The sequence below is a fragment of the Doryrhamphus excisus genome, chromosome 14, assembly GCF_030265055.1.
Source record: "Doryrhamphus excisus isolate RoL2022-K1 chromosome 14, RoL_Dexc_1.0, whole genome shotgun sequence".
Classification (NCBI taxonomy): Eukaryota; Metazoa; Chordata; class Actinopteri; order Syngnathiformes; family Syngnathidae; genus Doryrhamphus; species Doryrhamphus excisus.
This window is the reverse complement of record NC_080479.1, coordinates 11,547,721-11,564,907: the sequence shown is the minus strand read 5'-3', so window position 1 is coordinate 11,564,907 and position 17,187 is coordinate 11,547,721. Positions and strand designations below refer to the sequence as shown.

General features: G+C 41.5%; 1 protein-coding gene across 2 annotated transcripts in view; it reads right to left on the bottom strand.

Annotated features, from left to right (window-relative positions):
- csmd2 (CUB and Sushi multiple domains 2) overlaps positions 1–17,187 on the bottom strand; it is a 148,775-nt gene that overhangs the window by 51,548 nt on the left and 80,040 nt on the right. For both annotated transcript variants that reach the window (XM_058046312.1, XM_058046313.1), the window contains 14 exons: positions 16,523–16,713; positions 16,312–16,447; positions 14,946–15,140; positions 14,078–14,216; positions 12,616–12,803; positions 11,948–12,136; positions 11,322–11,438; positions 9,637–9,852; positions 9,357–9,545; positions 8,514–8,683; positions 8,235–8,391; positions 7,838–8,029; positions 6,543–6,669; positions 55–257 (listed from right to left, as the gene is read on the bottom strand). In XM_058046312.1, the coding sequence (XP_057902295.1) occupies positions 55–257; positions 6,543–6,669; positions 7,838–8,029; positions 8,235–8,391; positions 8,514–8,683; positions 9,357–9,545; positions 9,637–9,852; positions 11,322–11,438; positions 11,948–12,136; positions 12,616–12,803; positions 14,078–14,216; positions 14,946–15,140; positions 16,312–16,447; positions 16,523–16,713 (2,409 nt within the window). The remainder of the gene's footprint in view (positions 1–54; positions 258–6,542; positions 6,670–7,837; positions 8,030–8,234; positions 8,392–8,513; positions 8,684–9,356; positions 9,546–9,636; positions 9,853–11,321; positions 11,439–11,947; positions 12,137–12,615; positions 12,804–14,077; positions 14,217–14,945; positions 15,141–16,311; positions 16,448–16,522; positions 16,714–17,187) is intronic.

Genomic DNA, 17,187 nt, shown 5'->3' with positions numbered 1-17,187 from the left:
CAAAAGCATCCAAAACGGTCCCTTTTTTTTTAATCATCATGTCACCATACTCACCAGAGAACTGCAGTGCAAAGCCCTGCTTGCTGGTGAAGAAGTCAGTGGTGAACTGCAGGCTGATGGTGTTGAAAGTGCTGTGGGCATCCGGCGGCAACGCAGAGCCGCTCAATTCCCTCAGCAACACTCCTCCATCTTGGGGACCATCCCAGATGCGAAGCACGTCATGGATCTCTTCAGTGTGGAAAACCAGGAAATGCAGACTAAGAGTGTAGAAGACACATTTAAGACAACGTTAGAGGTGATTCAGCTCAGCTAAACTCATTCACTACCAAAGATATATATTTTTTTTTCAGTCCGACCGCTCACGCCCAAAGATGTATTATACATCTTTTAGGTGAGGTGATGATGCAACTCCATCCTTGTTTAGACATTTTGGCAAAACATATATGGCTATATTTGTGTCAAAATCACTCAAAATGATCAAAAATGTCCGGTACTAAGAGAGACACGTTTTGAAAAAAAGGGTGGGACTGAATGAGTTAATATTCAGCCCAAGCAAACCACAAACTGTATGTTTTATGTTCAAAGGTACGGTGCTTTTAGATGAATCAATGCACCAAAAGCAGTGTGTTTAAAATAAGACCACACCAAAGGCCCCCAAAACAGACAAGGGCTTAGGAATCAAGATGAGAGACAAACAGCATTTTAAATATAATGACAGTCACCAGATGCGGAGCATTCGATGGGTGTTTCACAGTGTCAGTCAAGCCGCTCCTTCAGCCCAAGTGTTTAATTGTCAGCCACTACATCACAAAGATGTTGCTGTCATAATATGTACTCTTCATTTTTGCAAAGTCAGCCATCATCCAGCTGGATGTTAAAAGTGTGCTAGATATGAATGAGTGTGTGTGTGAGAGAGAGAGTGTGAAAGTAGGCCAGTCTCAATGTGGTGGGTTGTTATTCCTTGCAGTCTTGAGTATGTGTAAGAAGATATTTTGTACGAGTTGGTAGTCAATATTTAGTGTTCACACCTGCGGAAGGAAAAGTCTCTTTTTTAGAAAAATATATACCGTATGACACTCTTGATCGCTGAAACCCAGTACTGGTTCAAGGCTTTAAATAAAAATAAAAAAGCTGCTCTGAGACGACATGGCACAGGCAAATTGGGTTGTGCTTGGATAGAACATGTAAATGAAGCATCAGCCAAAATGACAGGGAGCCCGTCTTGGTCATTGAGGTCCATTATACCCAGATGCAACTAGAAATACATAGCTGTACGGTAATCCCTCATTTATCAAGGTTAATTGGTGCATTGGCGTTAATTGGGCATGAAATAATACCCATATTGTGGAGCACCATCCAGTCTGATGCTTGTGTGTCGAACATTACAGTAACATTACTGACACCTAGTGACCAATGTAGAATACTACATTAAATCACATCTTCTGGATGCCTTATATTTGTATTTCATTTAGTCAATTTTAGGCTTAAAATGTATTCATTGCGGCAAAACCAACTTGATTAAATGTGGTTGACTTTCAACTATGAAACAGGATGATGTTAATATATTTGAAAAATATCATCTCCCTCACTTGTTTCCATCAAACTGTGTTAAGATGCCACAAACTATAAAAAGCCATGTTCATGAGCACACTCAAACTACACTCAAACTTGTAGGGCCTATGAGATTTATTTAACATTGTTGAAAAAATGTATGATATCGGACCTTTAAACTCTTTGGCAGAGGTATTGAAATACTGCAGGAAGAAAAAGAAAATTTGTTTTGTTTCACAAAGAGATGCTCTGTTTGTGCAAATGTCAATGTTGAAATTTGTCTTTTTAGTAGTCCAAACCATTTCCCCAAAAGTATTATTTTAAAATCCACCCAACACACATATCACACAAATTCAGAACCTTTGAACTTGAAATGATGCATAGGAGAAAGAGCAACCCGCTGCTATGTTGACGTTTAGTAACAACTTCCCACCGTGTTTGCATAATTGGTGTCAGAATCCGATTCCCAGAGCGTCTGATGCGCAAGCAGCAGCCAGAGGCTACTCGGCAATGTGCTGCGAGGGGCCGATACGCTGTGTAGTCAACACGTTGCCATGCGTGTGAACAAAGCATGCGAGGGAACAAAATGATGCAAAGAGGCGGAACTGGTGCATGCTCACATACTCTGTGTTGATATCTACACAGAGCTTTCCTACTTGTACCATTTAATAACTACATGCTAATCACAATATGACCAGTATGAATAAAGAGAAGATAGATTTCAGTATTGCATACACTCTTCAGGAACATTGAGGACATACAGTAGTAAGCTAAACAAGTCGCGACATGTGTCTGATAATGTGACTACTGCATCTGGCATAAAATTAAGCCCCAACTACAACATTTCACCTCTTATTTTATCTTATCAAGGAACAATAGCACACATATGAACCTTAGATAGAACTTGGAGTAGTCCGTGTATAGCTTGTATAGATTTTCCTATCCACTGAAAACTTTTTACGACAGAACCATCATTGTCCAAATTCTGTCCAAAGTGTCAATACGTTTGCTCTGGGGTTGTTACAGATCTGGTCCATGCTCTTGGGCCTTCAGAATTGCCAGACACCAATTGGCATCATGTTCTACTTTGAGATTTATCTGCTCAATGACAAGACGTCAAGGTGGGTGGAAAGGCAGGGCTTAAGAAAGTGCATGGCGGAGGAGGGATGAGGAAGGCCAATGTTAATCATTGCTGGGTGTCTGTCTGGAAAAGGTGGATGGTGGCGGGAGGACAGAAAGCTGATAGAGAAAGTAGGATTGAGGGTTTTCTGTGGAGATGGATGTGGGCTGCATGTTTGGATAATTGGTTTCTTTTATAAAAGATCTGAATAGCCAGTCTCTCCGTGTCACTCTCTGCGAGTGAAGGCTGCAGAATACGATAACCAGATAGGGAATCTAAAACGGTGCTTCGTGGATAAAAGTGCAACGCTGATGTTGATAAGGACACACTTATCACTTGGTGAGAAATCAGGTGGATATACCAGATTAGATGTGTTGGTTTGCTTGGCTCTAATGCAGGTGTGTCCCAATGTTTACCACCGTGGGCAACACAGGGGGAAAAAAGGAAGGGGTCAATTGAATTTTCCTCTTAAATGATCTTCATAAAAATTATAATCTTAATACATTTTCCTATTGTAATACAATGCCTTTATTCCTATAATAGCTTTTACTTTATTCCCATAAAAACTAAATAAAGAAAACAACTTTTTCCTTAATATTTCAACTATATGCTACTAAAATTATTTTTTCCCAGAATATTGAGTTTATTCTTGTAAAATTAATTTGAATACAACTTTTCCTCTTCATGTTTTGATTTTATTCAAACCTTTTTCCATTCTCTTCTATTTTTTTTTTTAATTTCAAACTGTTTCAAATGTCTTTCGTCTTATTCTCATGATATAAATTCTTCCCCGCCCTAATTTTCTTTTTTTACAACAAATTTAAACAAAGTAATGTTGAAAACTAACCTAATGACTTGATTATTTTCAGAATGTGTGTCAGGCCAAAAAAACAAAAACAAAACAGCACCACTACAATTGGCCCCCGGGCCGCACTTTGAACACCCCTGCTGTGAAGCATACCCCACGAGGACACAGCATCCTGCGTGCAAATTGTGAAATCGTGGAAAGTCGGGTTTGAAGTGTTCCTCCCCCCGGGGTTTCAACTTGTGTGTACTTGTCCCCTCTTAATGTGATAAAACAGGTCAATCAAGTGCCAAAGGTTCGCTGTGAGGAGACGCGATAGGGAAGGAAGCGATTTTTTGGGTCTCTTTTGATACTGCTGTATCTGTTTTGTATTCGTATGAGAGAAACAGAGAGAGAATTGGGGAGTGCTTTGAATACAAAATAGTCGAGTTGCAATCATGAATCCTGTGGGGAGGCTTGTGGATAGGTAGTGTGTGTGTGTGTGTGTGTGTGCGTGCTGATAAATACATGTAGGAGTGTGTGTGCAGATTTTAACATAGTTTTAACTGCCAATTTCCTAACAATTAATTCGGAGAGATGGTGTGGGTTAGCGGTTAGGGTTAGGCAACTGGGCCAATAGATTTAATAATGTCCCACAAGAAATCATCAATATGTCCATGGACTATCACACTTCACACTTGTGTCTATAACTATAGGCTGACCCTATCAATTGGTCTACAAGTGCAACCTGTCGATGGTCCCTGTGGGATCATCAATCAGGGCTGAAACAAATACACACCGCAGTGCCCAGAGACGCCGGGCGTTCACAACAACCACCCACAACACACTCTCTCAACATGAACTCAGAGCGATGATTTCTCAGAACAACACAACAGGAAAGCTACAAAGCAATTTTGAGAAAATACTTGAATTTTTTTTCCCAACACGTAGGTGTGTGAAATTGCAAAATTCAACAGAAAGTTGGAGGGAGGTGAAGTGCATACAGCACAAATCAATTACCAGTACAGTATCATGAAAGACTTGGATTGGTTTCTGATAGACTTGTCTCACAATACATTGTAAGATAGAAACCATCTACTCATTCACAATGCATCCATTTTCTACACCACTTATCCTGTGTAGGGTCACAGAGGGGGTCTGCAGCCTCTTTCAGCTGACAAAGGGTGAGAGGCGGGGTATAGCCTGGACAAATGGTCACTCAGTCACGGGATTGACATTTCAATTAACCTAACATACATGGTAGGGGAGGAACCCGGATGGCACAAAGCACAAAAAAACACATGCAAACGCACCACAGAATGCTAACTTAGATTCTCAACAGCTGCAAACCACAAGAAAAGTAGTTTGGAAATGAAAGGCCACAATATACCGCCACTTTCTTCCTAATAAGCTCAACTCTGAAAAATAGCTCCCTGAGGGGCTTTCTTCAATTATAGTTTTATCTCTACTCTGCATCTCTTGATTAGAACGTTTGCCTCCCACCTGGATGCTTCTCTGCACTACTCACTCACCAAATCAGATATGTGCGCTATATGTTCAGGTATGCTCTTTGCTATAAGAAGGCTCCCTTGACTAATGCATACTCTGCTCAATTATGAATTACATAGGCAGAATCAGAGACATGCAAATTGAGTATGTCTGACAGAGAAGCTGCAAGGAATTAGTCCCAGAGTCATTAATGCACAAAGAACTGTGAGGGACCCAAGGATGTGCAACAAATAAGCCAACTATATATGTACGTTGCAGACGAAGAGAAACGCTTTCCCTTGCTAACATCGCTATACAACACTACCGCATGCTCTCATTATATCACGAGCGTGCAGAGATGACTGACACCAGTATTGACGTGCCTGAAGGCTAATTCTTCCAAACAGATATGACGCAAAGGGTTGAGGCGATTGCAAGGGCACTGCTTTGTTAGAAAAGCATATTCATATGTATGTATACTGTGCCTTAAAGTCATTCACCAGATGCGGTGCATTATTCCATAGGTATCGAGAGACCAAATTGGATGCATTGCATGCGCAGGAATCTTTAAGAGTGTCTTTGAAGAAGCAGTGGAAACACTACCAGGGATTTGGATTGTGGCAGTGAACAGGCAAATAAAACAACATATTTTATTCAAAACAACATTAACGACTGCAAGATGGTAATATTGCTCAAACAAGGGACTTATAAGAGCTGTAAAAACAAACACAGACAATAGATCAATTCCTACTATTTTTATTTTTTTTTATTTTAGCTGAGACTAATAAAGAGCAGTAACTAGCCACATGCATCTGTAAGCAGGCTGCACACTATGCCTTTAAATTGAATGAGGGTCCAGTCAATGGAATCCCATATTATATATCCAAATAGTCCATTCCAGAAAGCCAAACAATTATATAAATATATATATGAATATGTATATAGATGCATATGAATTATGAATAAAATAGACAAATGGACATTAAAGGTTACTTTTCCCTTCACTGAAGACCGTGTTGTGCCTTGAGTTATTTCTACAGTCTGTCACCTCAAGTCTTTGCTATTCTTTTGATCATAGCTGCAAAATAAGCCAAAAATGAAGCCAGAGAGCCAAGCGGCAGCCTTTGATAAGAAAGGTGACAATAACGGTCAGGAATAAATACTAATAGCGTGGATGAGTTCATTTTAAACACCAACGACACAACAAACATTTTACAGTGCATGCAGAGGTAGACATGGGTGCTAACTTTTTTGATGAGAGTCTTTGTTTTGCAATACCAAAAGACTCAATACTCAATATAGCAGAGTTAACTGGAGCATGAAAATAATCTATAAACACTACACAGTACATCCTCATTCTCCACGTTCTTCACAAGTGACACCCTCATCTTTTACAATTATCCAATCCAAGCAATCCCAGGTGTCATTTCATCCACCCGTAAGGCAGCCACTACTTGGTCAAGATCAACTCACAGGTGATGGATGGCAGCCTGTGGAAGTGATGTGTGTACCACTGCACAAATGGAAGTATATTGAACGGAAGCCAAGAACGTAATCAAAACAGTCCCAAGCGCACCAAACAAAGAGGATTGTTCAAACCTAATAGTGCTTCCTGGCGTGGCCTCAATGGTCCACACGCAGTGCAGGTTGTGTTCATACGGAGCTGGGTAGCCTGGAGACAGAATCCGACCAGTGGGCTCATCTTTGATGGTACCCCCGCATTCAGCTGCAATGAAAGCAGCACATAAATGGAGGGGAAAAAAATACTGAAAAGAAGTTATTTTATATTTTGAAGATAAGTGCTGTTTCTTTGAGAGAGCAATAGCTCTTTCATAAGAAAAGAAAGAAAAACGGGGATGCAAGAATTATACAAGATGCAATGGTGAGGAGAAGAAGAAATGGGCTGGAATAAAACACAAAGCTATAGCCTCCAACAAATGGGCTCAGCAGTGAAGCTAAAATAAAATAATGGGGCAGCTTCTAATAAAAATGACGACCATCAGAGAAAAATAACTTGGGTTAATACCATTAATTTCATTCGGCATGGTTTTAACTGCCTATACTCATTAGCTTCCCCCATTTTCTATCGATGTATGTCATTGTACAATACATTTAAACAACAATGTCCATTGTATTTCAAAAAAAAAAAATTTAAGGGGAAATACACCACAATAATGTAATACAAAAAAGATGGCGGCTATACAAGATAATACCATACATGAACATGTGATGGGATGTTATTACAGTCATCCCTGGCCACTACGCAATTCAAATTCTGTGGCTTCACTCGATTATGGTTTTTCAAAAATATTAGTGATTGAATACTTGATATTATTAGTATAAAATATGCAGTTTTACGCATACAATTGACTAAATTAAGTAAAATACAAATATTGGGCATTCAACGATGGTGTGAATGATATGTAGTATTCTATACTGGTCACTAGGTGTCACTGATGTTACTTTTACTTTTTACTTCAACTAATTCCTACTAAAAAGATTGACTGCTGCTACAGTAATCCATGCCAAGCTAAAACTCCAAACCTCCAATGTCACTCAGCTCTCCAAACACATTCACACACACACGAGTACAAGTCTTATTTAGGTCATAAAAACTTTATTTACTCGTATTATGTCTACTATATCAGGTAATATGAGTGTAAAGGGGACTACTATAGGGCTGTTATTCCATGTCTAGAGAGCTCTTATAGTGATAAAATCGTATGTAGAAGGTAAACAGGAGTCCTGCTTCCTCGTTCAAAGTGATTAAAGGGGGATCCTCTGTATGTTAACCCTGACTAAAGAGTGATGACCAAATGTCTTGTGAGGAACAACTGTACACATTCACAGTAGACAGTATGACAACCGTTTCCATTAAGGATGATCTGCCTCACCGACACAGAGCGGGAGAGGGCTGTCCCACGCCCTCCTCTCCCCCCTCAGGCAGGTGAGCACTTCTGGGCCTTTTAGGGTATAGCCGGGGTCACAGCTGTACGACACAGTGCTCCCAGCAAAATGACCCTTGTCTTCTCGCTTGTAGCCAAACTGGGGGACGCCTGGATCTTCACACTTCACCAGCTCAAAGCCTTTGGAGGGGAAAGAAGTAGAAGGGCAGAGAGTTTTAAGTAAGGTAATGAGCAGTAACTATGAAGAAGGTGCCCTTGTGCAATACGAGCTCAGAAAAGGTTTATTTTGCCTTCTCTTCAAGCAATGCATTACCTACAGAAAAGGCAATGTCTCCTAAAGCATTCCACAACACCATGCAGTTTGTTGCCATAGATTGCTACTCACTAGTGAAGTGTAGCTCAAAGCCTTTACTGGTATTGTCTGCATTGCTGATAAACTCCAGCCACATGGAGCTGGATGTGGAGTTCAGGGTTGTGTCAAGCATTTCGCTGTCCGTAAACACTCCGAGCAGACGAGCCGTATTGCTGCTGCCATCAAACACCTGAAAGACGGTGAGACAGGAGGGGGATCTTTATTAAGATGTTCAGCGGTGAAAACATAGCGATGCTAACAAGGCTGCAAAGAACACAATAGGGGAAGGTACCCCCCTCCCCCTTCTCTCACTTTAAGCACATCGTCCTCCTCCAGTCGGAAGTCTCGAGCTCGAAGCTGGATCCCTTTGCCTGGCTGCGTCTGGATGGAGTAGATGCACTCATGGTTGTTGCCATAGTAACCAGGGTAGTTGGGGGAGAGCAGTACCCCTTGCATGCCAGTCACGGAGGAGCCGCATTCAGCTAGAGAGAAAGAGAGGAGGGGAGACAGACAGGAGAGCGGGGAAAGGGGGAAGGTGAAGGTTTCGGAGAGAGCAAAGGACATGTCAATCGCTATATGATTGAAACTTGCCACATACAATATGTATATTTATGCTGTCATGCAAGGGGAAAATGGGAGTAGGCAAATGAGCTGAGGAATGCAGTCAGCATCTATAGCTGAACGTCAAATTATGCATCAAACTGTCATACTGCCATCTTCTTGAATATTATATAAAGCACTTTTAGTTCTGCTTGAATCTGATTCCCAATATTAATGTGTGAGTCTATTATATTATGTCTTATGTATGTCTTCTTTTTCTCTTAATACGAGTTTAAAGGTGATTATAGGGGTGTTATTTCATGTCTAGAGGGCTCTAACAATGTTATATTTAAACATATTTAAAAGGTCGCAAACAGATTTTCTATGCTCTAACATGAATTTTCACTTTTCATTTTTGGAGCAACTTGGAGTGACATATCTTCAAGTCACTGGTGCATGTGAGTGACAGGTAAAAAAAAGCTCTAACTCGTTTGATGGTTCAGATGTATAAATATATAAAAGACGACCTGTGCATGTGAAAGGCCTTTCATGGTGGCATGACTATGTCGGGGGAAATGGGTGAAGAAAGCTAAAATAAAGCATGTGACCACCTACCAACACACCTTGGCAGAGGGGAGCTCCACACCCGCCTCCTGCCCCCTAAACACACCACCCTCGCAGGACCCTCAAGTCGGTAACCCGGGAAACAGGAAAAGATGAGTGTATCTCCCACCCCGTACTGAAGGCCCTTTCTGGTGCTATAGGGTGGGATTCCTGGATCTTCGCATGGCTCCAAATCATACTCTGCAAAAACACCAAACAGAAATACGTATGTGCACACAAGTAAAGGTTGAATGGTTTGTACGTATTTCCCAACAAAATAGTCCTAACTCACCAGAGAAAGTGATGTTGAACCCTTCATAGGAAACAGAAAAGTCGGACAGAAAGCGAATCTGAGCCGTGTAGTTCCCAAACAGGCCGGCACTCAGAGGCGGCGGCAGTGTGGAGCCCGTCAGTCTCCACAAGGGCTGAGAGAAGCTGCCATTCTCTGTCACCAACAAGTGGTCGTGAGGGTTCTCCAGATGGAAGGTGTGGAAGGTAAACTGGACGCCTTGAAAAAAAGTGACAAGTCTGAACACGGACTATAATTGAGAAATGTTCTTTGTAAAACCATTTTTTTTCATCTCTCGTGTCCTTTTCTTTCATCACTGCATCAAGCATGTACACTTCTATTATTGAACACTCACTATTATTTTCTCTCCCTATTATAAAATGTTAACACAGAACAAACTATCAGTAATGGCAGGCTTCAATAAACTCCACATTTCCTTTTGGAAGATTGGATTGTGCGAGTTGTCATGTTCCTCACAAAGAAACCATTACCATCTCTTGGAAATCAAACATCATGCTAAAACACAATATAGACAAACGTTTGCCTGTAGAAAAATATGTGCAAACTTGATCTGATCTACTAACAGGGTGCACTGAGGATTGAATCCGTCAAAAGAGCAAAATAACACTTCCAATCTACTGTGTGTTTGCCTTCATGAATAGGCAGAATATATGCAGAGTATCAGAATGTGTAAAACACTGGGGGGGGGGGGGGGGGGGGTGAAAATATAATCATTTAGCACCCATAATGTGATTTACCAAGCCTGAAACCTGTTTGCGGTAGGTATTTTTGCATCTTTTTTTAACATGTTTGGATGGTTGGTACACAGTAATATATTTGGTGCAAACTGGCATGTTATGCTCAAATGGCTGTGGCCATTGAGAAGGAAGCATTGGTGCAATGACAGACGACAGAGAGAGAGAATATTACGTGCGCTTGTCAACATATTTGGACAACAGCCCTCCACAAAAGACATGAGTTCCTGTCCCTTAAGGGCAATAGTGTAGATTTTGGGTGGATTTCATCTTGCTAAGCTGCCATCTGACAAATGTCTAAGTCGATAATGCTATATAAGTACACTTTTCACATCCAACAGTGTAAAACATGGAAATTGAACTATAAGTTGTGGTGTAAAACATGTATATCAAATAAACTCCACTAATACAGCATTATTATGATGATGTAATGTCTCTGAGGATGCAAATAAGCACACTGGTGAACTTCCGCAAACACACAAAACCTCAAACTCTGTGGCTTCAAACTTCATTTTTTGCTCAGGGTCACTCTCCATGGTGACATCAGGTAGAAAATGCAAATTTACATAATGGGGCCATATGCAGCCTTTTTGCACCTGTTAAAAAGCGTGCAAGCAATTAGTTGATCACATGCAACATGCCTATTAAACAGTGCTTGCATTTTTTTCATTTCACTCACGCAATTTAGAGCTTGTTATTTGGGATCTTACTAAATCAGGTGCTGTGCAAAAATGACCAACTTTTCCAGCTCTGACATGCTAGTGAGCCATCCCACGGCACTCTAGCCCTAGGCCAGCCTATCAGCACTATTCTCTTATACAAAGATAGCTTGTTCGACAACGCATAGCGGCCACTCAAGCCACGGCGGGGATGACATTGTCAGGCAAATGGTTTCTGACTGCTGTCACACGTCGACACAAAGCGTCTGCTCACCTTTGCCATGGGAGGTCTCGATGATCCAAGTACAGTTGAGGTTGTGCGGGTAGAAGTCTGGGAATCCTGGAGACAAGATGGTGCCGACGTTGCCGTGGATGTAACCGCCACACAGTGCTGGTGGCAGGCAAGCATGAACGAGGAGACAAAACAAAGTCGATGAATACTTAAAATCGTAAAAATGAGCAAGAAACAGCATTTCCCCACAAGTGCCCTTCAGGAAGGAATACGAAGGACTGAGTGCTATCATCAATATTGCTAAAGCGTGTGCAGAAATCAATACTGTCTTGAAATATAAAAAGCATTTACAGTTGAGGAAAAAGTGGAAAACATCAAAGGGTGAGCTCACTGCCACGTATAAAACATTTATGACGAAATGAGGTCGAAACTTTAAAGTCTAAAACAAGAAACGATGGAAGGAATGCTATTTTATGTGGAATTCATCATAACTCTGACATATCTGGTGATTTAAATGTGATGCAATATCAAGCAAAGTGCTTAATGTTTCATCTATAGCGCTGCATAACAACGGACCCAAGCTTTTTTTTTTTATTTAATCCCATTTATGACCGGAAGGGAATCTGGCATGCGAGTCTTCATTTTTAGGTCAACAGTCTGGAGCCTACCATCGCAGCTCGGCAGCGGGCGGCTCCACTGGAAATTGGGTTCACATTCTAGAGGCTCCGGATCACTAAGCGTGTACCCGGCGTCACAGCTAAATGTCACCAGAGCGCCCACATAGAAGTCGTTGCCGTGCCGTTGTCCGTTGACAGGTATGCCAGGGTCCACGCAGTGATCCGACTGTAGCTGCAAGGCTGCAAACAAAACATAATAGACGTGCAGAATAATCAGCTTAATTCATTAGGTCAAGCCGGGGACAAAGAATATTTCAACGCAGCATGATTTTCCAAAACAGTCCCGATTAATTATTTAAGGGAACATCCTTTTTCGACAAACCAATGAGAAGTTTGAGTCCTCATTCCTACTCGGCAGTGTTTCTGTCTAAGTAGGGCTCAAAGTAAATTATTCAAGCTTTGCAAAGATTTACCTACAGAGGAATTGCAAAGGGATGCCAGCGTGAGCTAAACCAGAGGAAATGAAGAGAACCTGGTGGCTAATTGTGTATGTACATAAGTGTATATTTGACTGATTTATCTCAGCTCATGTACTTGCCTAACTATGTGTTCCAGCAGCACAAGCTTTTCACAAGAATTTAAGAGACAGTATGGGGGGGATTTTACGTTCATGTGTTACCGCTGTTTGCTTCTAATGTGAATCTGCACTCAGTGCTTACTTTCGTAGCGTATTCGGAAGCCGATGTCGGAGTGGCTCTTGTCGGTGGAGAAGAGAAGATACAGGAAGTTGGAGGTACTGATGAGAAACTGGGGAACCTGAGTTCCCTGGTAACTTCCAATCAGTGGTGAAGAAGGAAAACGACCATCGCGGACCTCCAGGACATCATAGTTGACCTCAGTGCGGAACCTGAGGAGGAAGAAATAGTTTTAAAATTGGGTTGGGATTAAATTAGCATTGTTTCCTCAATTTTTTGGTTGTTTCCAGTGGTCTACTGCATTTCATTTTATTGAGAACTGACTCGACTTCCATTTTTAACTTGACAAATAGATGAATGCCTTTTTAGAATAGAGTTTTTATCATCTTCGGCTTTTATATAAAATCAAATCATCTTTATCCCTTCGATACTTTGAATAAGTCATGCACAAATGTAATGCACTTTACACCAGGATAGGTCATAATGGACGGTTAGATTACAACATTTAACAGGAAGCAAATAGGGCAGCACATCACCCCAATTCTCGCTTCATGTTCAATTTGGAATTGATTGAACTTTTATTCTCTGGCATGAGTTGTGTGGATGGTAAAAAGATTGGATGAGATCTTATTTGAAGTTTGAAGATATGAAACAACTCGGTATGATGCAGTGCGGTTCTCAACCACCACAAACGGCAACAAGAGAATAATTATTGTTAGAATTAAAGATGTCAATGTTGCAGAATAAAGTTTAGCTTTAAAAAAAAAACAGTTGGTCCCATTTCAATGATTCACAATTTACGCATTTATTTTAAGGATGTTTGGCACGCTTCCCTGGGTCTTGTGGTTGTGTGTGTGTGTGTGTGTGTGTGTGTGCAACATGCCGAGTGTGTGCTAGTTTGTCTCTGCCTTTTGCTAGTGGAGCCACTTCATCTTCAAAAGGCCCGAATAAATTGCTTCGACTCAGAGCTGTGTTATCTAAATGAAGTGTTTTGTGATATTTTATTGATGCGACATAAAAATGATAGACGAACAAACATTTATGTTGTATTCATTTTTCATGGCGTGCTATCAAGGCAGGCGATGAGGACGTGAGGACCAGGCTTGGTGAAACACTAATGTGGCGTTTGATCCGACAACTCCCTGTCTCTCTCTCACTCTCACGCGTGCCGCCTCTCAGTCTAGCGCTCAAACCAGTGTCCCTTGACAGACACTTGCATAGTAAATGCATGCACAACTACGTGCATGTCTTGACGGGTTCCTTTGTGTGCATGCGGATGCCTTGTTCATGTAAGGATGTTCAGATCCCTCAGGGATGGGGTATCATGTGAACGGATCAAATACTTATGAGCATTCTTTAATAATACATCTTAGTTAGGGGGTTATGTTAATGTAGATTAAAGTGGCTGCCCTCAGAAAGACGTAAAAGGAACAAAAGAATAGATGACTAAAAAATGACATCGGTATGTGCTAGCTAGGCGACTGACTTGTCGAAGATGATCTTGATGGGGTAGCCTGGAGGAGCTTCAATGATCCATTCACAGTTAAGGGCCTCCTTATAGAGTTCTGGCCAGCCAGGAGATAGGATGATCCCACTGGGAGCCTTCAGATCCCCCCCACAGGGAGCTAGCAAAGAGAAGGACACAAAGCAGAGTTGGAATTAGGTACGTCTTCCCCAGCAAATATACGACAACCCATGTGCATATATGAACGTCTGCATCAACCTGGAGCCATCCCATTTCTTTTACTGCTAATGTAAATTGGTGACAGCTTACCTCAAGGTTAACCATTTTTGCCCTCATGTCACATGTGCTTTGTGGCACAGGTGCATGTATGATATATATACCCACGTCTTTGCATATGTCCCCGCCCTTAAATCTGTCACTACAACCTCCTACTGCAGCTGTCACCCCCATCACACTTCCAAAAAGACACTGACCCATCTTCATACTGCTTATACTGAACCAAAACACACAAGTATGTACACAAGAGAGCGTATAAAAAGCGGCATATACCTGCTCCTTTAGACGTGCAATGATTTAAAGGGACACCTCAGTGTAGTGAAGGACATCTATAAAAGGCATAACACGAAAAACATGCATGATGGATGGCCCTGTGGGAATGCAAAGCTGCTGCGGTACACAGGAGAGGGATGACATGTTTTAATAACGCTCTCGCCTTTGTGTGCATCGTGAATGGTGAACTTGATTAGTCGCCCTTGAGCCTATGCTGTATTCTCTGAAGCTTGGCTGGTTTACACTCAGAGGAAAATACAATGGCTTACATTTGGAGCGGTGTTCTCAAAGATGTTAGCTCTCTGTGGTACACCCGTTGATTCCTAATGTCAATTCTCACCTTCACAGCGTGGAACAGCATTGTCCCACACCACGTTGCCATCCTTGAGGATGCAGGATATTGTTTGTGAGCCATGGGTCTTGACGAATCCCTCCTCACACAGGAAGGAGATGGAACTTCCCAGTTGAAGACTTTCGCCAAAGCGCTTCCCGTTCACTGGGACTCCCGGATCGGGGCACTCATTGTGGCGAAATGCTAGAAAAATACACAGGGGAGAGAGTCTTCACCCTAGAAAAAGCCAGGTAAACAAATACATCACCTGTGCTACTCTCTGGCTCCCTCATGGACATGCATGCGACTAGGTGGCATGTGTAGGTGTTGATGAATCCCCCGCCTGGATCCATTGGACCCAAATAGAGTGCAAGCCTCACCTCATCCATCAAGGTCTTTATTCATTAACACCTAAAATCCTCTCAATACAGTTTGTCGCGTCCTTAATTAACATGAATGATGAGGAAAAGCAGTGCTTTAGTGAGATGGCAATATCATTTGCATGAAAGGTAACCGCCATCTTCAATTAACAGTTCCTGATGTTCAGTCAACAAATTGTCTCGGTTTATATTCAACCCCTGCAACTTCCTCATTAAAGGTCTATTATGGAAAAATGACTTTTAATGACTTTTTTAACGTTGTTATAACAGTGATGTGTGTCCCTACAGGCTGCTTACGACCACCAAACACGAGGAAAACATATCTTCGTCACTTATTGAGAGAGGAGGCACGCTTTTGAAATTTGGGGTTTTCATGACAGCTGAACCGCAGGTAGCTACTTCATTTGTTGGAAAAAAAAAAAAGACAGGCTTCGCTACACATCTTAAAGTAAAGCCCTAAGCTATGCCAAACACCCTTGTTTCGTATAGTCCTGACTTGAAATTGAAAAGTTTCTATTTTGAACACAAAGATCAGCCTCATTATACAATCGTTCCTATGCTAAGGCTGCAAGAAAACCTCTACAAAAGAAACAGACAATAGTACAGTATATCCATAAAACTGGTTTACCAGCGTATACAAAACCCATCTGGAAATTTCCTCAGAAGTCAGCAGTGACCCAGAATAGAATATAATGAGCATTGCCGCAATGTATTTGTCAGCTAAGGATGCCGCCTCTGTACTGGATTTATTTAGATGTCAAGTCACTGTATATGCTCAAAGGACAGGGAGTTTGTCATTTTCTTGGAGTGACTCTCCGTGTGAGTGTGTGAAGACTACGCCACACAGGTAGAGAGGATTTTGTCTGGAGATAGGTGGCTCATTGTTATGGCAGTTGATTTATGAGGGTTATTTGCATATGCAATGGGAAGCACACAACCGGTGTACAGAGTAGAAAACATTCATTCCAGCCACGCTGATCACCTCTGGTACTTACTCGTGAAAGTGATGTTAAAGCCTCTATTTGTGTAGGTGTGGTCGGTCAAGAACTCCAGGCGTGCTACATGGGCACTGGTTGTTATGGGAGGAGGAAGGACATCACCAGAGAAGGTGCCCAAGATGGGAGACTCAGCCTGATAAAAGACCATTAAACATTATCAGACTAAAAAAAAACATAATTTAAAGCTGCTTTAAGCTGATGCACATACCTTTCCCCCGTCCTTAATAGAGAGGAAGTCAAACTGTTTCTCCATGCTTAGGTCATTGAAGGCCAGGTTAATTCGGCTTTCAGGGTTGGTTATGATCAGCCAAACACAGTGCATGTTGTTGCCGTACTCTTGCGGGTAGTTTGGGGACAGTAGCACTCCAGAGGGTGTGGTGAAGTTGAAGAAACAGGAAACTACATGGTGTAGTGAGATGTTAGAATTAAATGGGAACACGCAGAACTTCAAGTGTAATACATTCTATTCAGTCAGTGACTGCACTGAAATGGAAGTACTCATCGTGGTACAGGAGTTCAGCTGTCACTGAGAAAGTCACATTTGATTCTAATTCAGTCGATTCAATGGTCAGCTGGTATAATAGCGAAGGTCAGTGCAGAATTCAGGTCTCATACAACCGTTTACATTGAGGATTAGTATATTTTCAAGCTTCAAAATTGACATGCCAGAGGTTCAGTTTGGAATAAAAGCAGTAGTCTTTGAAAGAATATGCCTTAAAAGTCAAACAAAACATTCAATTATCATCATACATGGTAAATCTGTACAGTTTGTCAATCTTTCTTGAAGACGTTTCAGTTGTCATCCCTAAAGCGACTTTTCATTTATTTTTAAATTTGGTGTTTCCTTATTCATGTCCCCGGCGAGTGTGTCCC